The 19,311-nt window shown below is 41.8% G+C and overlaps 1 protein-coding gene across 2 annotated transcripts in view; it reads right to left on the reverse strand.

The window, feature by feature from the left end:
• The window catches only part of LOC120357927 (suppressor protein SRP40-like), a 54,417-nt gene extending 40,270 nt beyond the window's left edge, over positions 1-14,147 (reverse strand). For both annotated transcript variants that reach the window (XM_039449938.1, XM_039449937.1), the window contains exons 1-2: positions 11,596-14,147; positions 11,275-11,315 (exon numbers count right to left, since the gene is read on the reverse strand). In XM_039449938.1, the coding sequence (XP_039305872.1) occupies positions 11,275-11,315; positions 11,596-11,768 (214 nt within the window). In that variant the 5' untranslated portion in view covers positions 11,769-14,147. The remainder of the gene's footprint in view (positions 1-11,274; positions 11,316-11,595) is intronic.
• Positions 14,148-19,311: the final 5,164 nt, after the last annotated feature.

Genomic DNA, 19,311 nt, shown 5'->3' on the forward strand with positions numbered 1-19,311 from the left:
AGTAAGAACCGGTAAAAACACAGGAGGTAGAAGAAATAATGCAACGGCGTGAGAGAAGAGGAGAGAGAAAGAGAGAAAAGAAGACGCAGTCTTCTCACGGAAGTGGAAGCGAATCGCGGTAGAAGGGCTAGAGAAGGTAAAGGGGCGCGAGTCGGAGGAAGCAGGGGTGAGGGGCGAGAGGCGAGGGGAGGGTGTTGGCAATCAATGCTCCTCATAAGAAAAGCTCGCCCTCTCTTATGGGATCAACCCTCCTCGAGGGGTACATGCCGAGTCTTCTCACGGGATAAAAAGAAAAAGGAGAGAAAGCGCGTGGAGGGGTAGGCGTAGGAAAAGGCGTAGGTGGAGAACGAGAAAGAGACGCGCGCGAGAGAGGGTGGCGGCGGCGCGGGAGGGCGAGACGGAGAAGCGAGCGAGGGGGTTGTTCCCGGCTCGACCAACCAGCGGCAAGACGCCATTGATCGGCACGTGGCTCCCGGTTGGTGCAACGAATTCCGCCGGGGGTGGAAGGGAGGCAGCTCTTCTGCCTCCGCGGCGGCAGAAGTGGTGGTGGCGATGGCAAAGGAGACGGAGATGGTGGATACAGAGAGAGGAAAGGCAGCGGCCACCCCCCGCTGGAAGACGAAAGGGCGGCAGGGGGTGGCGGACGCGCGTGTTCTGCACACTCCGTTACACTTACTGGTAAACCGTATTAATCAACGACATCATGGTTTATCCCCCATTCCTCTCCACCTCCGCACATCTACCTTCCTTAACCTCCTCTCCCACTTTCTCCTCCTCCTCCTCCTCCTCCTCCTCCTCCTCACCCGCGCCATCTCTTGCTCTTGCTCTTGCTCTTGCTCCTTCCTCACTGTCTTCCCGTCCTTATCCTCCTCTTCACTACCACCTCCGTGCGAGCTCCATCGCGATCTATAGCCGACGCGCACCGACATAGTCTTACAGCACCCTTGCCCAGAGTGTGGCGCGAGATAGAGAAAGCGGCGGGCACGGGGGCCAAGGGAGAGTGAATCAAGGCGCCGGGCCACTTTGGGAGAGGCGATCGACGCTTAACGATGTCTCTCGATACCCATTACGCGGCTAGCCGGGATTCAACGAGCCGGTACCGTCGCTTTCGCGTCATTGTGTGCAGAGAGCAGACTGGCGTTTCTCGCAGAAAAATCCGATTGATCCCCCGTACGCTATCCCGATACGTTCCTTCCTCGTAACTCGCCGGAACGGGATGGGCGGATTTTGCGGATACTCTGTCTTCCCTCCCCCCTTCCCCCTAACCCCACACCCACACCGTCGCTTAGTGGTCCTTTACAATTCAGACAACGCACGCGGAGTATCTCTTTTATGGCGAACACGATCCTCGCGGCCATGCGAATAAAATAGCTGTTGACACGAGAGACGGTTCCTGTGAAGATTCGATGTGATATTTTATCGAGGAAGGAAAGCGAATAAAATTGAATCCTTACGCATGTGGGAATAGATCAGACAAAAGATACGTTCGAGAGACATTTAAAAATAATAATAATAAATTCTAACGTGAAAAAAGAAGACTGGGCCTTTTTTCTTTTAATTTTAAATATTAAAGTATATATGAAATGTTCAATTAGAACGATATTAAACTTCGCAAATAACATTGTTGCTTCGCGCAATCTTAAAATTAGATTTGCTCACAGTTTGTTAGTCTTCGATATGAAATGTAAAATGCAATTAAGCGTACAGTGCAGTGGATTAAGATTTTTCTTTTCTCCTTTTTTTTCATTCCCCCTTCGATAAAGTGTCATTTCGCTGCGCGATACCGGGATCAATCTCAATCCGAGCGCGCGGGAAGAGGGTTCGTTTTAATCGGGTACGAGTAACTGATTTTCGAGCATCACGAGATTCACGCTTAACAGAGAGAAGATGGTTGAAGCTGCCTGACGCCGGTAGACAGTGATTAATACCGCGACGTCGTCTGGCGTCTCACTCCCGAGTCATCCCTCTTTCCACCCCTTCCCCGCCGATGTATGCGTAGGGTCGCGCACAAGAGGGCGTGCTCCGTTTCACCTCTCTCCCCCGTCCCGTTGCCCCCGCGCCACCCCTCGAAGCGCGCACTCCGCGGTAAAAGGTTTTACGAAATTCATTGTCAGGCAATTTGCATGTCAAAGCCGCTGAGAAACGCGGCGCTCCAGGACTCGGCAGCAACAGCAGCAGCAGCAGCGGCGGCAACGGCAGCAGCAGCAGCTCTATGCTACCATCGAGTGTCTGTCTCTACTCTTCTTGGGCTTCGCTGCGCCGCCGCGTCGCCACTTTCAGCCTGATGGAATTAGGGGAAAAATAAGGCCACTTTGCGCGCACGACGCCGCGAACGAAGGCAATTGTTTATTAGACGGCTCGATCTCTCGCTTCGGCCCACCCATAAAATTAGGATCCGTGCCAACAATATTCCTTGATATCCTTGATTATCGAAAAAATGTTTCTCGTAATTAACATTTTAATTATAAAATAATAAATATAAAAATAATAATTCAGATTACATCGACGGATCTCTCTCTTACGTTTACGTCTAATATGCTGAGCAGCTTAACCACATACTTCTATTATTTTTTAACAGAAGAAGAAGAATATTAAAAAATTGATGTTCCAATTTTCATCTTAAAAGCTCTCCAGTATCTTTCTTAACTTTTCCGCAGACTCTTATTCCCTCGCAAAAGAAAACGTTTTAACACGATTAAAGCTCCAAAATGAAAAAAAAGGAGAAAACTTTCTTGCAAGCTTTCAATGGATAACAAATATATTTCCCTTCTATTGTTTTATTCATCGATGCTCGACCTCTTCAGTGTTCTTTGTTCTAATGTATAGTTCTATCATTTATCTTGCAAGGACACAACCAAGTGTCCCCCTCCGATTTTAATGAGCTTTGGATATGTTAAAATGAGAAAAAAATTAGAGCCATGTATTCTTTTTTTATAGGTGCGTTAAAAAAATGAAACATTCTTTTGAAAAAAAATCAATTTTTTCTTTCGAATCGAATATCGTCGAAACTGTAATAGATAGAAAAAATGTTCTACATGAAAGTTGAATGGTTTCAAGAGTAACAGTTTATAAATAACAAAAAGAATTTTAAAAACATTTTTTCAAACAGTAATAAAAAATTTTTTTTTAATTCTTTTTATTACTGTTATTTATGAATCGTTACTCTTGAAGCCATTCAACCTTCATTTAGAATATTTTTTTTCTGTCTCTTACAGTTTCGACGATATTCGATTAAAAAAAAAAATAAAAAAATATTTTTTTTAAAGAGGTGTTTCACATGTTTAACGAGTGACTCTGTACTTAAAAAAATACGTGTCTTATTTTTTCTATATTTTAACACATTTAAAGTTCATTAAAATCGGAGGGAGAGAGAGGGCACTTGGTTGTTGATAAAAAATCGATACAAGCACTCATCTCAATAAAATTTGAATTGCATAAATTATATTAACGTCGGCATAATTTGCAACAAAAATAACATATGCGGCGTTAAAATGAGAGACGCAAAGGTTCCGGCGGACAAAGAGGAGGACGCGAGCGGAAGGAGTCGAGGGAAGGAAGACCCTCCTCGGATCCTCCCTCGATATAACGCCTTATAAAGAATAAAGCCACGGGCGGCGAGGGTGAGCGGAGAATTTATTGAGGTTGTCTGGCGAAACTAAGGGGATCAGAAGCCGCAATGATTTTCAATTTTCGAATCCACTTCGCGGCCGTTCCTTCGTTCTCTTTCGACTTCGGCGGGGAGATCGAATCGACATATCTGGTTCACGTGTAACGTATACAGGATAGACGTAATCCCGCCCGCGGGAAAAACTCGTTCTCTCGTTTTACCCCCGTTTCACATCCCCCGACGCCGGATTGCGTTCGCGTGCTTGTTAGAAGCGTGCGTGGGTGTATCGATACATCGGTTCGACTGCCATCGATCTCATTTATGTATCCCGTTGGTCTAATTTACTTCCCATAATCTCTTTGCATCCTGATTGCGGGAACGAATCAGTTTATTTTCAAACGCTGTCTAAAATAACTAAAGATATTACGTGTTACAAAGCTTTCGACAACAAGATGAAAGAAACCAGACTCTTCGATATCGAAAGAGTACGATGCGATAAACACAGAAAGTATCAGAAGATAATTGCTTTATGGAAGCCATCAGACTTTATGATTAATTAGAAGAGAATGGATAGAAGAGAAATAAAGAACTAGGTATAATTAATTGGCAACGTCGTTATATAAAAAAGTACACTTGTAGAAGATAATAAAGCGATTTGTGTGTAGACGGTTGTCTTTTTCGTTTTTCATGAATTTATAATCGGACGATTTTAATCGAGCTCGAGAGAAGAAGCCAGAAGCGGCAGCGGAGAAACCGAGCGGAGGAATTTTCGAATTCCGCTTGCGCGGCGAGGCCGAAAATAGTGCGAAATGTTAAACGACCGGTTCGATCGGCACCGGCGGTGGCGGTGGCAGCGGCACGTGGCGGTCGGTCGGTGCCGTGAAAGGCGAAGACGCGAAAATGATCGGGGAGCGGCGCGGTCCCTAATGGAATTATAAATTCAATACCGGCCGGCGCAGCGCACCTGAGTCTGTTTCCTGGCATCCGGGTAGATTTTCTCGCTCTGAGTGCACGCGGCGTACGCGGGACGTATGCGCGGCCGTACGTGTGTGTGTATGTGCCTGTGTAAAACTGTGTGCAAAACGTAGAATACCGCCGCCACCCGCGCATGTATCGCCGCCGCCACCGTAATTGCCATCCTAATAATTGTCACGGCGTACGAGCGCGTACCGCAGCCGCGCGCGCTCCCGCCGCCTGCGCCGTGTGTTTCCGGGTAAATGATGGCCCGCTATCCAATCTACGTTCATCGGACGAAACCGCGTAACCGGCCGAAGATTAGTCGCGTACGTGTGGCAACGTTACGCGCGCGCGTATGTATGTGTGTGTGTGTGTGTGTGTGTGTAAGCCTGCATGAATCACTCGCGTGACGTTTCTAATTGCGGATATTATTACCGCGCCCGCGAGATCTATCGCATGATGAGAATCGATGAGAATGAGAGACATAAAGAGATGGTTTCACATGTTTGGCAAAGTTAATTGCGCTCAGATTTTATCTCTCCATATACCTATGCGAAAAAAAAAAAGATAGGGTAGACCGAGACGAATTGGATCACAGGGCGAATCGTATCATTTTATTTAGAAAAAAAATTTGTTGAAAAACTAAAATATTTAATCCGATACGTTCAACTAAACATTGAGTTGGTTTAACAATTATTTAGTTATCCAATTTTGTGAGTTTGTAACGAAAAGGCTTAATAAACTCTTTCAAAGAGTTTACTCACTTATTTTTTTTTCTTCTAGATTTTATTTCTTTCAAACTGGTCTCCAATGTTGGGGCAAATCAGACAATTTCCTTTTCTTAATTTTTTTTTGTTTTGCAATAAAAAATATCGTTTATATATCATTATATTATAAAAAACTCAAGCCAAAAATGTAAAGATTAAGAATTTATAGTGAAACTTAATAACAAAATTAGTTTATTATATTTTTACCACTAAAAAAAAATTGATTCAATTCGTTTCGATCTATCCTACTTTTTTACTTGCCCAGGTGACTTTTTGAGAAAAATGTGCGTTTCGGGTATATCGAAAGTGAGCGAGAGGAAAGAGGATCGGTTTGGTTGTTACTTTTGTTAGGTAAAGGATTCACATCGGTGATACTGAATAATTGAATACTTATTACGCGATTACGCGGCGATATGAGTGAAGAAGAAAATTAGCGAACTTGTTAATTCACTACTATACTGCATATTCATTACTATTACATATTATTACATAAAATCATGTGAATTATTAGATACTTGATAAACTCGTTGGATGTAACGAATATGGGAATGTGAATATTATTAGAGTTAGTAGAGCAAATAACCGTCGGTAAACCCCTAAAATAATCGAATCGCATTACGCCAATTAAAAATGTAAGAAAAATCGGGCGTTCGAGAGTTCTGCGTGCACGATAAATTTTATAAATCTGATCAACGCGAATGGAGGAGAAACCTCTTTTAAAATTGTAAAGTCTTATTGGCAAAATCCGTCTTCTCCCATTCAATAAGAATGCAAACGATAGAATTAGTCCATCGTATTTTTGTCGCGCGTTCTTGTACTTTAGAATACGTATCCGTCAAGTCGAATTCGCGTGCGCGCGCGCGATGCGTTCGAGTATATTGGCTTACTTGCAAATTGATAATCGGCTATCTTGTTGCTCGTGGCAAATCAATCCCGATATACCCCTATCCTCAGCTATCTCGCACGCGTCAGGTCGTATCCTTCACTACGGTCGTATTATCGAGATTGGGCTCACCTCCTTCTGCCCCCCGCTCACCCTCCTTGCTAACCGGCCATCACCCTCTCTCGCCCTCTCTCTCTCTCTCTCTCTCTCTCTCTCCCTCCCTCTCTACGGTTCTGTAGCCCCAATCACACCGGCAGCCGCTAAGTGCGATCCATTACGCGTAATGGAATGCGCCAATTATAACATTTGCTGAATAATTGGCGGACGCTCGGCTGCGCCTGCCGATGGTGCAGGCCGACACACAGGGTATATACGCAGAGGTGGCTGAAAGGGCTAGCGGGGGTGAGAGTGGATGGCCGGTGTGTGCACGGTTGTGTGGTATCCGCTCGATACGCGCGCGCACATCCACACACACACACACACACACACACACACACACACACACACACACACACACACACACACACACGTATGTGCGTATACGCGCGCGGCATGGCAAACATCAAATAAATCATTTAATAAATTTTGCGGAAGTGGTCGTGGTGGTGGTGGTGGCGGCGGTATGATGGTAGTGGTAAACTCTAAAAGGCTAGTCCGTTATTTTGCAGTGACGTTCACGAGCGCCGTCAATGATAGCTAGTTTTTCTCTCCTTTCTCTCTCTCTCTCCTTTTCTCCCTCTCTTGCTCCTTTCTTACACTTGTCGACGCGACACGCGTAAAAAGGTAAAACATTATTTAATCTATTGGTATCTTCGTTCGTTAAATGTGATAAGCACACATCGTGATTCCACTCGACACTTTTCGAAAGAGTGTATCGGCACATCGTGGGAGAGCAGCGAAAAAGAAAAGGGAACAAGAGTAACGAAACTTAAACTAGAACAGGGAAATTTCGAGATGAGATCAATACCGCGGCACGCAGTTAAGATAATTTATGAAGAATAATATAGTGGAGCGCGGATGGAAAAAGAGAGTTCGAGTAATGTGTTGCAAAGTGGAACAAGAGGATGACACGTAGATGAAACAGAGGCGACAAAAAAAAGGGAGGATTATAGTAAGGGACGTCGCAACGATAAAAATTAACAGTTTTTCCGGATTGCGAGTAACTTATTACCGCGAGGTGTCCGTAAAATTTACCGATAAAGCGTACATAGAGAGGGCAAAGATAAACAAAAAGTGATGGTCGATAACGCGTTTCATTATAAAAAAAAAAAAAAAAAAATCGAGACTTGAAAAATCTATGTTGAAACTACGATATTCCTGCCATATTTTCTGCAATATTAAATTAAAAATATATTTTTTATACACGGACGGGGTTCTATAATAAATACTTTTATAGAACGCGCGTATCGTTCAATTTCCCGCTCTGAAAATATTACGCGTGTTTTAAAACATATACGCTCCACTAGTAACGCAATTTTTCAATTATATCAATTAACTCTTCAAACATTTACATCGCTCGAGACTCGAACTTCAGCACGCTTTTTTCGTCCCCCTTTCCCACCCCCCACAGCCTGGCATCAGCGTTTCCATGGATTTCGCATCGACGGCGCACAGATAAATTTGACGCGGAGTTGTATAAATATAAAAAAAAGTGCGTAAAAAGAGAGAAGATCAGATCGCCGTAACAAATCCGGCCTCAAAAAGCGTCAAAGGGCGTCGGCGGCGGCGGCGGCGGCGGCGATTAAGATCCTCATGCGAAATTGATGCTAATTGATTTAATCCGGACCGGTATTTACGGCGGGCAAATGAAACGAGTGTTTTCATCGTGACGTCAGATACCGGTACCGGTATAATATCCAACCACCAGCCCCCTCTTTCACCCCCGCCGTCGCCGCCGCCACCGCCGCCACCGCCGTTGCCGCACACCGACACTGGCGTCGGGGATGCGTAAAAACGCTGCTCGCGTACACGTCGACGTGTGTGCAGTCTATAATCGAGTTAAGCACGCCGCATTTTTCCATCAGCTCTGCCTCTCTCCCGTCGATCAAAGAGCCGCGCGCCCGCTCGCCCGCGCCAAGCGGGGGGAGGGTGCGCATAAAACGTTAGTAATGCATCCCGGCTATATAAAATGCCGCTCGTTCGCGCAACGCGCGATACACACATCAAACGGTTTATAAATCAAAACTTATAAAAAATTTTTGCGTATACGATATTACCGCCGGCCGCGTTTTCCCAGCCCAGCGTTTACTATGCCGGGAGCGCATTAACGCTCCCGCGATAACCCTTCCCCGTTTCCGCCCCCTACCCTCCCTCTCTCGCCCCCTTTCGAAACGTTTTCCGGCGCAAAAAGTAATCGGGCAGATCGCTCGTTTCATTTGTCGCCCGACCGCACGATAAAATGCCGAAAGTTGCGATGAAAGTGTCATAATGAGTATATCGTTACGCGTATTTCCGGGTTATCGCGGTAAAACATCGCTCATGATCGTTCGGAGAGATTTCGACGTGATCCACGAATTAATTGACTCGATTTCTCGATCGACTCTCGGTTTCGCCCGACCGATTATCCGATCAAATGCGGAGTAGCACGCAAGGGTTTATTAATCGCTAGGAAATTGTTGTTATTTGTTCGATCGAGGATTTTGATCAAAGATTCGATCTCGATGATCAGATTTCATCCGACTACATGGAAAAAAATTAGTATCGAATCAACTATCATTGTCTCATATACATATATATAAGCGAGAGTGTAAAATCTTCTTAAAAGAATTTGGAATCTTAAACAGACGTAACTTGCAGAATATATTTTTGAATAAATTTGACACTTAAGAACTTGATAAATTTGTAAATATATAAACTTATTGAATACTTGTATAGATCAAATAATATTTACTTAGTTGAAGTGATTTTTAATACTTGTATATTTTTCTGTGTATAGCGTCTAATTTTTTAAGTTTACATTCCTACAAGCGTTACGCAATCTTGTTGATCTGCAATTCTATTGACGCGCAATGACTTAATTTAATCTTACGTTACTTCAATATTGCAAAAAAACTTTTGCTCCTGTACCTTTTAAACTGCTCTTCCTGTACCTTTTAAAATTCGACCTGAAAGTTCAATCTAGGTGCATCGCGTAATTATTTATCGGAATTGGATAGAGAATCTTTAGAGAAAATGAGAAAATAAGCGAAAACTATTGTTTGCGCCTGACAATATTCTTAACGCTCTTTTCACTAAAATTTTCTGACAAATTTGATTTGATTCGCGAATAGATTGTTATCCAATAATCCAATTTATTATTGACATAATTTATATCTGCATATAAAAATTGCACTTGCAGTTTTAGTGTTTTGTTAGCTCTTATTTGAAAAAAATATCGAGTTTTCTACGAGTCTTATATGAATACGGAAATTGTACTTTACTTTTACCTTTGCTCGAGTCTCGACCATTTCTGTCACGTCTGTCGCCTCGTTTGTATTTCGTCGACACATTTCTTTTGACACATGTATTTTTGCGCTAATATATTGTATTAATATCAACATTTTTTTTATATTAAATATTAACTGACATTCTTATAAAATTATTTCAAAGAAAAATATAAATTTATGAGAAAATAAACGTTAAAAATCTTCTGTACTACTTTTTAGTACTGCAGTATTGTATAATTAAATTATAATTAAATTATATATAATACTGTAGTGTTGCAGTATTGCATAAATATAATAAGATATTCAATATAACAAATTATATATACATTTTGTATTAACTAAAAGTTTTTTAGTCAAAATTGAACGATTTGCAAACCAAATAATTTTTATGCTGCAAGATAAATTCGCGAATTTCTAATTCAGACTAAACACTAAATGTATTATATGCAAGTGGTATTGAGTTTACCAGAAATAATGAATGCTACGAATAATAATGACGTGAAAAAAGTGTCGAATTATTTTTCTTGACGAGCTGGCTCGCAGTAAAGAAACTTTACTCCGTTACCTCTCCGTTACTTCGTAACGCCTAAAGTTTTATGTAATTGTAACGCAGATAACGCTCGATAATTGATGACATGAGATCAGAAACTGATAATAAACTTTTCTGTCGAGATTTCTTGTCAGTATAATTTTTTTCAATATATAATAAATTTTTATACTAATTATATATTGGTATTATACCTTTTACCAGAATTTTTAAAATATATTATAGAAATTATATTTTTCGGTATTTTTTTAATCATTAAATAATTATAATAATCTGTATAAAAAATCATGTGCTTTGCAACAAAATATTTTTATCAAGTCATTTTCGACTGATACAAATTGAATATGTAAGGCTGTGCAAAATCAAGATAAAATGAGCAAATTAAATATGTATAAAGATAAATTATATAATTAATAATCACTCTTATTAGATTTCTTTTTCAATAAAAATAAATTAAATATTATTTATATGTATATCTCAAAAGAATATTTGAGTATTGCTTTCTAACATTAATTTATAAAATATTTAATCTTGACAGCATAATTGGAAGAGAAACACGAGAGAAGATAAACACACACACTTAGCTGATTCAACAATAATTTTTTTCTCTATCAAAACATTGTAAATAATTACTCGTTTTTATTGAGCATAATTATTTGGAATAACAATTCTTAGTCTTATAATTTTAAGAGAAATTTTAAGTGAAATGTTGTTGATATTTATACATAATAAATTTATTCAACATAAATTATATGTGCCGTTATAAACTTTTGTTCCAGCCCAATATTACAAATGTACCTAAATATCTCGGTCTAATCTTTATTGCTCACATGAAATATGTATTCTCGCGAGTGTGCAACAAATCAATCAATAATCATAGGGGAAAGAGAGAGAGAGTTCCATATAGAATTAAATATTTAGCTTGATCTGTTTCAGCCTGTCCATTTTAAGGCAACGAATCTGTATGATCTATTTATCTGTAATGCTTTCTATTGTTAATGTAAAGTCAATACATCATGTACATATATCACTAAATTCAGAGTTAACAGATTCATTACCTTAGCACGAAATAAAAAAAGATCACTCACCGATACGATGCGCAGCAGCGGAGTTGTAGCTATACGTTGACCTGTAACACAAGCATAAGAATCCAAATTAAAGCAATAAATTATATTAGAATATTTAAATACCTCAAAAAGATATTGTTGTACCTATCGAGTTTATTCATTTTTCAAATACGTAAAATAATTATATAATTTTCGGAAAAAAAATTTGGTTCTCATGGCCTATTTTTTATTTCCTATTTTAAATAAATTTCTGCAATCTATTTCATATTTTTTACTTTAAATACGTCGTATCAGTTATTTTATCGACTCCTGAATAAAATGTAAATAGTGAACGAGACTCACCCTGAGGTTGCTCCGCCGTCGCCCGATGCCAATCCGCGGGGCACCACACGCTTCTCCTCCGAGAGGTTCCTCGACTGCACAATCACACACATCACAGCACTCGCGAGGGCACGCTTAATTACGATCGCGCGCGAACTGATTAACAAACGCGATAAAAATATGACGGAAAACATTCGAAAAACGACACTCGCACTCGGCTCTTCCAAAGTTAATTAAGATCAACTTCGATTTCTCACAGACGCGATTGTGATGCAGGCTGACAATCGTTCCTCGCTCAGCTCGACGCGATGCTCGCCGCGGTCGCTTCTTCTAAGCATGCACAACAGCGAGGAGTCAAAAGCGTTCCGCGTTGTCCGCCAGACCCGAGTCTCGAACCTAACCTCCGCCACGCGAACGACGGCGACATTCGCACGGTGCTCCTCAAGTTCAAGATCAACTACATTTCGATTTCTTACAGACGCGATTGCACGAACGGCGATGCGAGCTGACAATCGTTACTCGCTCGATGTGCTACAGCGGTAGAACATCTTCCAAGCACGCACAATTAATAGCGAGGCGTCGAAAGCGTTCCGTGTTGTTCGCGCCAACGGATCCGAGTGTCCTTCGCCCGTCGCCGAGTGAACAACAGCACGACGTCGTCCTACCGTAAACGAACTACGTCGCAAGCAATGGGCGACAGGTACAGCATATCGTTGTGAAAGACTTATTACGTTACGAGATGCACGCGTCCTTTGTATCTGGCGTTTCGCGCTAATTGCTAGTGGACGACGCACCACCGTAATGGTCGCTGGTCGCGGGACCCTCTGCCCTCTCTCGGAATCGTTCGACGCGACTACGACAACTACCGATTCGCGGCAACTTCACGATCTCTCACGGACGCGATTGCCCGTAACCCGTAACAAACGGCGATGCAGACTGACGATCGTCACTGGCGAGAAGCAATCGCGCTTGGCTCGACGTGCTGCTTATCGCGCTTGTATACCTTCCAAGCCTGCATAACAACGAGACGTCGAGAACGTTCCGTGTTGTGTCCGTGCCGACGGACACGGGTCTTAACCCTTTGTCCGTCGCCCGTCGCTGCCCTACCACCGTGCGCGCGGCGTTGTCCTACCGTAAACAAACACCTACCGACACGTCGTGAGTAACGGACGACAGGTATTGATGCCGAAGTGATTGCGTTATGTATACGTACGTGATCTTCGAACCTCGCGTTTCGCGCTAATTGCTAGCTAGTGGACGACGCTCCACCATAATGGTCTCGGGGCCCTCTCTCGGAGTCGTTTGACGCGACTGCGACTGCGATTCGCGAGCAACTTCACACTCTCACGGACGCGATTGTACATACATACGTAATGGACGCGATGCGTGATGACGATTGTTACTCGCTCGACTCGACGCGATGCTTGCCGCGGTCGCATCATTTAAGCATAAACAACAACGAGAAGACGAAAGTATTGCGCGTTGTCCGTGCCGACGGATCTGAGTTTCTAACCTTTGCTCGTCGTCGCGTGAACACGGCGTTGTCCTACCGTAAATGGACGCCTACCGGCACGTCGCGGTGCGGTGCGGAATCGCGAGTAACGGATGGCAGGTACTGATGTCGAAGTGATTGCGTTATGCTTATGTACGTGCCCTTCATGTCTCGCGTTTCGCGCTAATTGCTAGTGAACGACGTACCATCGTAACGGCCGCGCGACCCTCTTCCCGAGCCGTTCGACGTTCGTCTGCGACGATTTGCGTGCCACCTCACGCTCGCGACGATGTGAAGTGAGGGACGAATTACACTCGAGGTGAACGCAAGCTTCGAGACATCGGGTACCACGTCCTCTCAATCCGTCTGCGGAAAGAAGGTGCGAGAAGTTAAGATTACGAGGAGGCCCGTTATTTCTGCACTGCACACGGTGCACACACGCTCGGGGAAAGTTTAAAAGCAGATGTTCCTTCTATTTTGAGACGGACAATTCGATGTGGACGTCACAAATCAACGTACAGTCACAAATCACGAGTCTACGGTTATTCCATTGCTGTGCGTCGTATCGGTGAGTAACACTTTTTATATTATGTTACAGTAACTGTCTCGTTGTCTCTGAATTTGACGATTTCATCAGATGTACGTATATGACGTACTATTCGTGTTAACAGTAAAACGGCGCTATAGATAAATGTGCCATAGATACCCAGTGCTAATTAGAATTACGTCGAATTGAGGTTAATTTGGAAGGACGCGTGGCGTATGGCGTAGTTACATCGCGAGGTTGATCTCTACGTCGTATATGTATTGACCATCGTGTTTCGGCATTGAAAGTAGATATTAACGTCTTACAAAAATGTTGTATTCATTAGAGAACATCGGACATGCTACGATCGCGGCGTGCGCCTGTACGAATATTCGAGAAATTTCCGACGGCATCCGCCCATCACGGATCGCCGTGTGAAGAACGACAACTTTTGCAAATTGCAAGGATCGTGTTTGTAACAGTTATCGCGATCACGTCTCGCAGCATAATGCGACGACGAAGGGAGCGATGTTCGCCGCGACTCGCCCGCGCGAACTCCGGCAGGCGAATGGTAGTGCGCGGCGACCTCGTGTTAAACAAACTCGGAGCCGAGCCGGCGGAGCGTTGCGTCGTAAACAAAGGAATGTTGAGTTAATTTTACCGGATGTGCGCGTATGGTATTGATACAGTAGTAAACATCAGCATATTTTTATGAACTGCTACATCGATAACGCGCGCATACTAATACACAATTAAATATATTTCTAGTTTTATATTAAAGTTTCTATTCTCTCTCTCTTTCTCTAACTCACTTCTAAAAACAGTATCGTTGTTTCGTGTAATTCTGATGAAGGAATATACTTTTTGTGTACGTAGAAAGTCTAAAACTTTTATATATGGCAATTGTTGTCGACTGCAAAAATCGGAAAAAATCAGAATTGGTAAAAATCATATTTTAAATATGTTTTAAATACATAATATGCTTTAAAACCATATATTAAATACACAATATGTTTTAAAATCCTGTTTTAAATACACAATGTTTTAAAATCATATTTTAAATATACTTGAAATACATAATGTTATATTATGTGTTTAAAATATGCTTAACGTGATTTTTATCAACTTCAAAAAAAAATATAACTTTCTAATCTTTTTCTCTTTAAATCTCGTAGAGTGAAAAATCGCTTGAAAAATTGCACAGGCTCAATTTTCACTCTTTTAGAGCGACGTTTCACTCTATGAGATTTAGAGAATTTTTCATGTGAAAATGAATGAAAATGAAGTTGACTCCTTTCTGCGTTGTGTATACTTTAATTGCGGAAAGGGATTTATAATTCTATAATCAATGAAAAGATTTTTATGTCTGAAAATAATAATAACATTTAATCGAACAAACCTATACAAGCCGGTATTCATAGTCGTAAATAATTTTCAATCTTTGATTGAAAGAAAAATAAATAAATCTGTAATTAGCTACGCTTTTAATTAAAGATTGAAAATTATTTAAGACTATGAATAACGGCCTAAGTCTTGCCATTTCTTTGAATCGATTTCATTTTATTTTCTTTATTTTTTAATATCACATTCTTTATTAAGACTACGCAATTTCACTCTTTTGCAAAAAAGAAAATTGGAAAAATGTAAAAATGATAATAAATTCTCGCATAAAAATAATTTCCCAATCAAAGTAAAGATACGCATTATTTTCTAAATTATTAAATTCAATAATTCTTTTTGTAAAGAGAAAACTAATTAATTATTTTCATTAAATATAAATTTACATAATTTATGTGTCAGTAAAATTTGTTAATCAACGTTATTAATTAACGCTATAAATTACCTTGTTATTAATCAATTAATTTTTATCTCTATAACGCGAGGACTTGCTAAATATATATCTGTGCAAATATAATCCTGCGTTTTCCATACTTTTCTGCAAATGTATTTTTGGGTACGCCGACACGGTAACTGCCGGAATGGCAGCTTTTCGCGAGCGGCGCGGTTGCGCGCGTTATCTCGAGAAAGTGGGAACGGAATCGGATAAAGAGAGCAACGGTATCGTCGGCTCGAAGAGTAACGAGGTTTCTCTCGGTTGGTTAATCCGCCGCGGATTGGATCGCGCGAAAACACGCGCACTAACGCGATTTTCGGCGGGCTCTCGCCCTCCGCCCTCTCGCCCTCTCGCCCTCTCGCCCTCTCGCCCTCCGCTGGAAGTAGCGGAACCGTGGCGGCGCCGGTGACACTCCGATCGTTTCGCTTTCGATGGAAAAAAAATGCGACCCGTCGCGTCGAGCTGGTACTCGCAACCGACGTTCCGGGACGGTGAACATGACGCCGCGCCGTCCAAAATCCGCGGCTCTTTTCAACCCCGTTTAGTTTCTCGGAACCTGCAACGCGCTATTCGATTCGGGGCTTTTGGAATTAACGAAAATTGACGACAGCGAATCAACGACAAGTTCGAGCGTTTTTTATCGTCAGCAATTTCCGAGCAGTCAATTAAAACTTAATTTGAATAAATAATGATGATAGATGTATTTATTATTTATTGTTTGTACATTTTGATATATAGCTCGCGTGATTCACGAATAGATTATCTATTTTATAGCGTTATAATGGCGTACGCATGGCTCTCGTATGTAAATGAGCAGACGTGCATTCTACTCATGGTATTGCATTACGGGTGCGACGGATTGTCGACGGCAACCGGAAATATTTACGGGACACCCCTCGAGCATGGGTGCCGCCCTATCATTATCAGCCGCTTTGCCGGATTTATCGAAAGCGATCCGGCACGTGCCAAGTGATCATTACGCCCCGGTCATTAAGAGCCGGCACATGCTCATGTTTATATCGCAACGCATTTCCGCATTGTCTCCCCCCCCCTCACACATACACACACACACACAACTTTGAAAGCAATTGCCTACAGCCTTTAGCGTATCGAGTGCCAATTCCAAAATGTTTTCCTTCGAAATTGTGTTCTCGAGGAACAGAGCAGCATTACGACGCTTGCTGTAAAATTACGATTACTCTCTCCGATCGGATAAGTAATTTTGATTTTTAGATAGATCTGTCCGAGACTCGGCACGAGCAACCCAAAATTTCTCTATCGACTGGCGCGGGTCCATATATACGTACCGACGAATGGCCTGTGCCAGCTGATGAGGCGGAAGGCACGTAAAGAGATAAAGCGGCGGAACGGAGGGACGAGACACAGAGGGATGCCTGAGATGGGAGGAGTGAAGAAGCGAGCGGGAGGGTGGTGTAAGAAACGCGAAGGGTGGAAGAGGGACGCGAGCGGGACGGGGAAAGAGAGAAATCAACTTTTATTTGCCCGGAACGTCGTTAGGGGTAAGTGGAGGACCGAAGGGTGGCCGGACGTAATGGCGCCCCTCAACCCAACCTCGGCTCTTGCCTTCCGGTATCCGTAGCGTGCCTCTTCATCTCGCTCCCCCGGTCCTCGGATCCTCCTTTTATCTCTCGCTCCGAGAAGCTCCCGCGTGTCTCTGTCCGCCTATCTATTGGCGAGTGTTCGCCCCTTATCAAATTGGCGATGTTTCGGTCGGGAGTTTTACCGGAAGTCAAGTGTCGCCGGACCTCGACGTGGATGTGAAATTGTAGAATTAAAAAAATTAGTTATAAATTTAGAATAAATAAGTAATAACTGATATCGAAATACGCATTCTCCGGGGAAACGCGCATGATTCGATCTGACTAGGTTTGACTTTATCCACTTGTCTCGTGATTAAAAGCATCCTTTATTTTAAACGCGCGGACCATTAATTTTACTTACATATCGGCGACATTCATTGCTACAAAGAGCATATTCTAACGTAAGTTTCGCCGAAGAAGTGACGGCGCTTGCGGTTGCAATTTAATAGACCGTGGAAGAAGCGATTAATTCTCGAATGACACAGCTCTCGACCCTGATTCTCGACCAGACATATTACCATCACAATGGCGCACGTCGAGTGGCACGAAAAGAAGGGTGGGCGGGACGACGAGATTGCAACGTCCGGCGTCCCGACGCCCCGAAACGCCACCACTCTCTTCCGCTTCTCTCGTTCGCGACGCCCAGTCGATTACGCGTACCCCAAATACATTTTGACTTAACTGTATCTGCTGGCGAAATGGATCTCGTACGTTTGTTCGTGGCGTCATGTAATCCGCGACGGTTTACGACGCAATCTGTGATTTTCTCAAATCTGCGAATTACAGTAAGAGAAAAAATTTCTTAAATTAAAAAAATAATTTACTTGTTTAGTCCCAATAGTTTATTTATTTGCAGTTAAATTAAACAAATTTTTTAATTGAAATATTTATGTAAATGAAGAAATAATTTTTATTTAAGTAATTTTTTCTTGCAGTTCTAAAAAATGCTTAATGTCAGATTGTTTTTATATTTGAGATAAGCAGATTTTTTTAAATCTAAAAAAACAATTTAATTAAGCTTAATAAGATTATTAGTTTACTTGTAAAATCATTTAAATCCAAAAAATATAAAAATACAAAATTATATAATTAAGGTAACGTCTATTTACTTAAATAGAACAAACAAATGCTTGCATCAAAATATATGGTTTTAAGAAAATGTTTTTTTTTTTGTTTAAACTTTTCTCTTAGTGTAATTTATTATCTTTGATAATAAAAAAAGAAAAACTTATCATTATTCTTAGTTTTATTCTTACTAATATTACCTTGGATTAATATCTTCGAAAAAGAATTTTGTCCATGTCATAGAATAAAGTTGGCGAACGTAATACATTCATGTACTTAAGTGCGTTTCGTTCCTTAGTGAAATATGGTTTCGCTACGTTTCTTTCGCGAGCGATAATTAATCGCGACCCCCTCTCCTCGATGTTCTCCACGATCTTACGACCCCGTAAGTTTAACACAGTAAATTTAGCGCGTTAGACACACTCGGTAAAAGCTACCGGGTGACCGCTCGGCAGCGTCTTCCATCCGTCATACGTATGGTCACGTGCCGTCTGCTTCGTGTGCGTATACACATTTAATAGCTGTCGGGACATTATGTCGAAAACCCCTCCAACGCCGGCGCTGTCGCGGGGACCTTTGTGTATAAAGTAAGACGTTCTCCCATCCACGGCGGAAGAGGACGGTGGAGCGAGAAGGTAGGAGGACGGAACTCGTTCGGGGGACGAGAGAAGGATGGCTCGGCAGATATTACGACGAGTAGTTTCAACCCCAGACTTCCGTCGTGATAAATTAACAGGAGCTTACGACGCTTCTCCCTTTCCCCTCCCCTCCTCCCTTTTTCTCTTTCTCTTCTTCTTCTCTCGTCTCTTTGTCGAAGAGCAAGGCGTCGTGGAGACGCTCAATCAGCACTGATAATAATCAGCTATTGTTTCTTTTTTTTTTAAGTGATTTACATCTCGAATCTTGTTTGGCGAGTTTGCAGAAGTTAATCGTATTGGGTGTTTGATAATATAATATAAGGTAGACCGAGGCAAATCGGATTAATTTTTCTTCACAGGTAAAAAATAATAAAAAACTGGTTTTGTTATTAAGTTTATTATAAATTCTGAATCTTTACAGCTTTGGCTTGAACTTTATATAATAAAATAATAAACATGGTATTTATTGCACAATGAAAAAAATCAAGAAAAGAAAATTTTCCGATTTTTCGCAACATTGGAGATCAATTAAAAAATAATAAAATCTAAAAGAAAGAAAAATAAACGTTTTGAAAGAGCTT

This window comes from Solenopsis invicta, chromosome 5, assembly GCF_016802725.1.
Source record: "Solenopsis invicta isolate M01_SB chromosome 5, UNIL_Sinv_3.0, whole genome shotgun sequence".
Taxonomy (NCBI): Eukaryota; Metazoa; Arthropoda; class Insecta; order Hymenoptera; family Formicidae; genus Solenopsis; species Solenopsis invicta.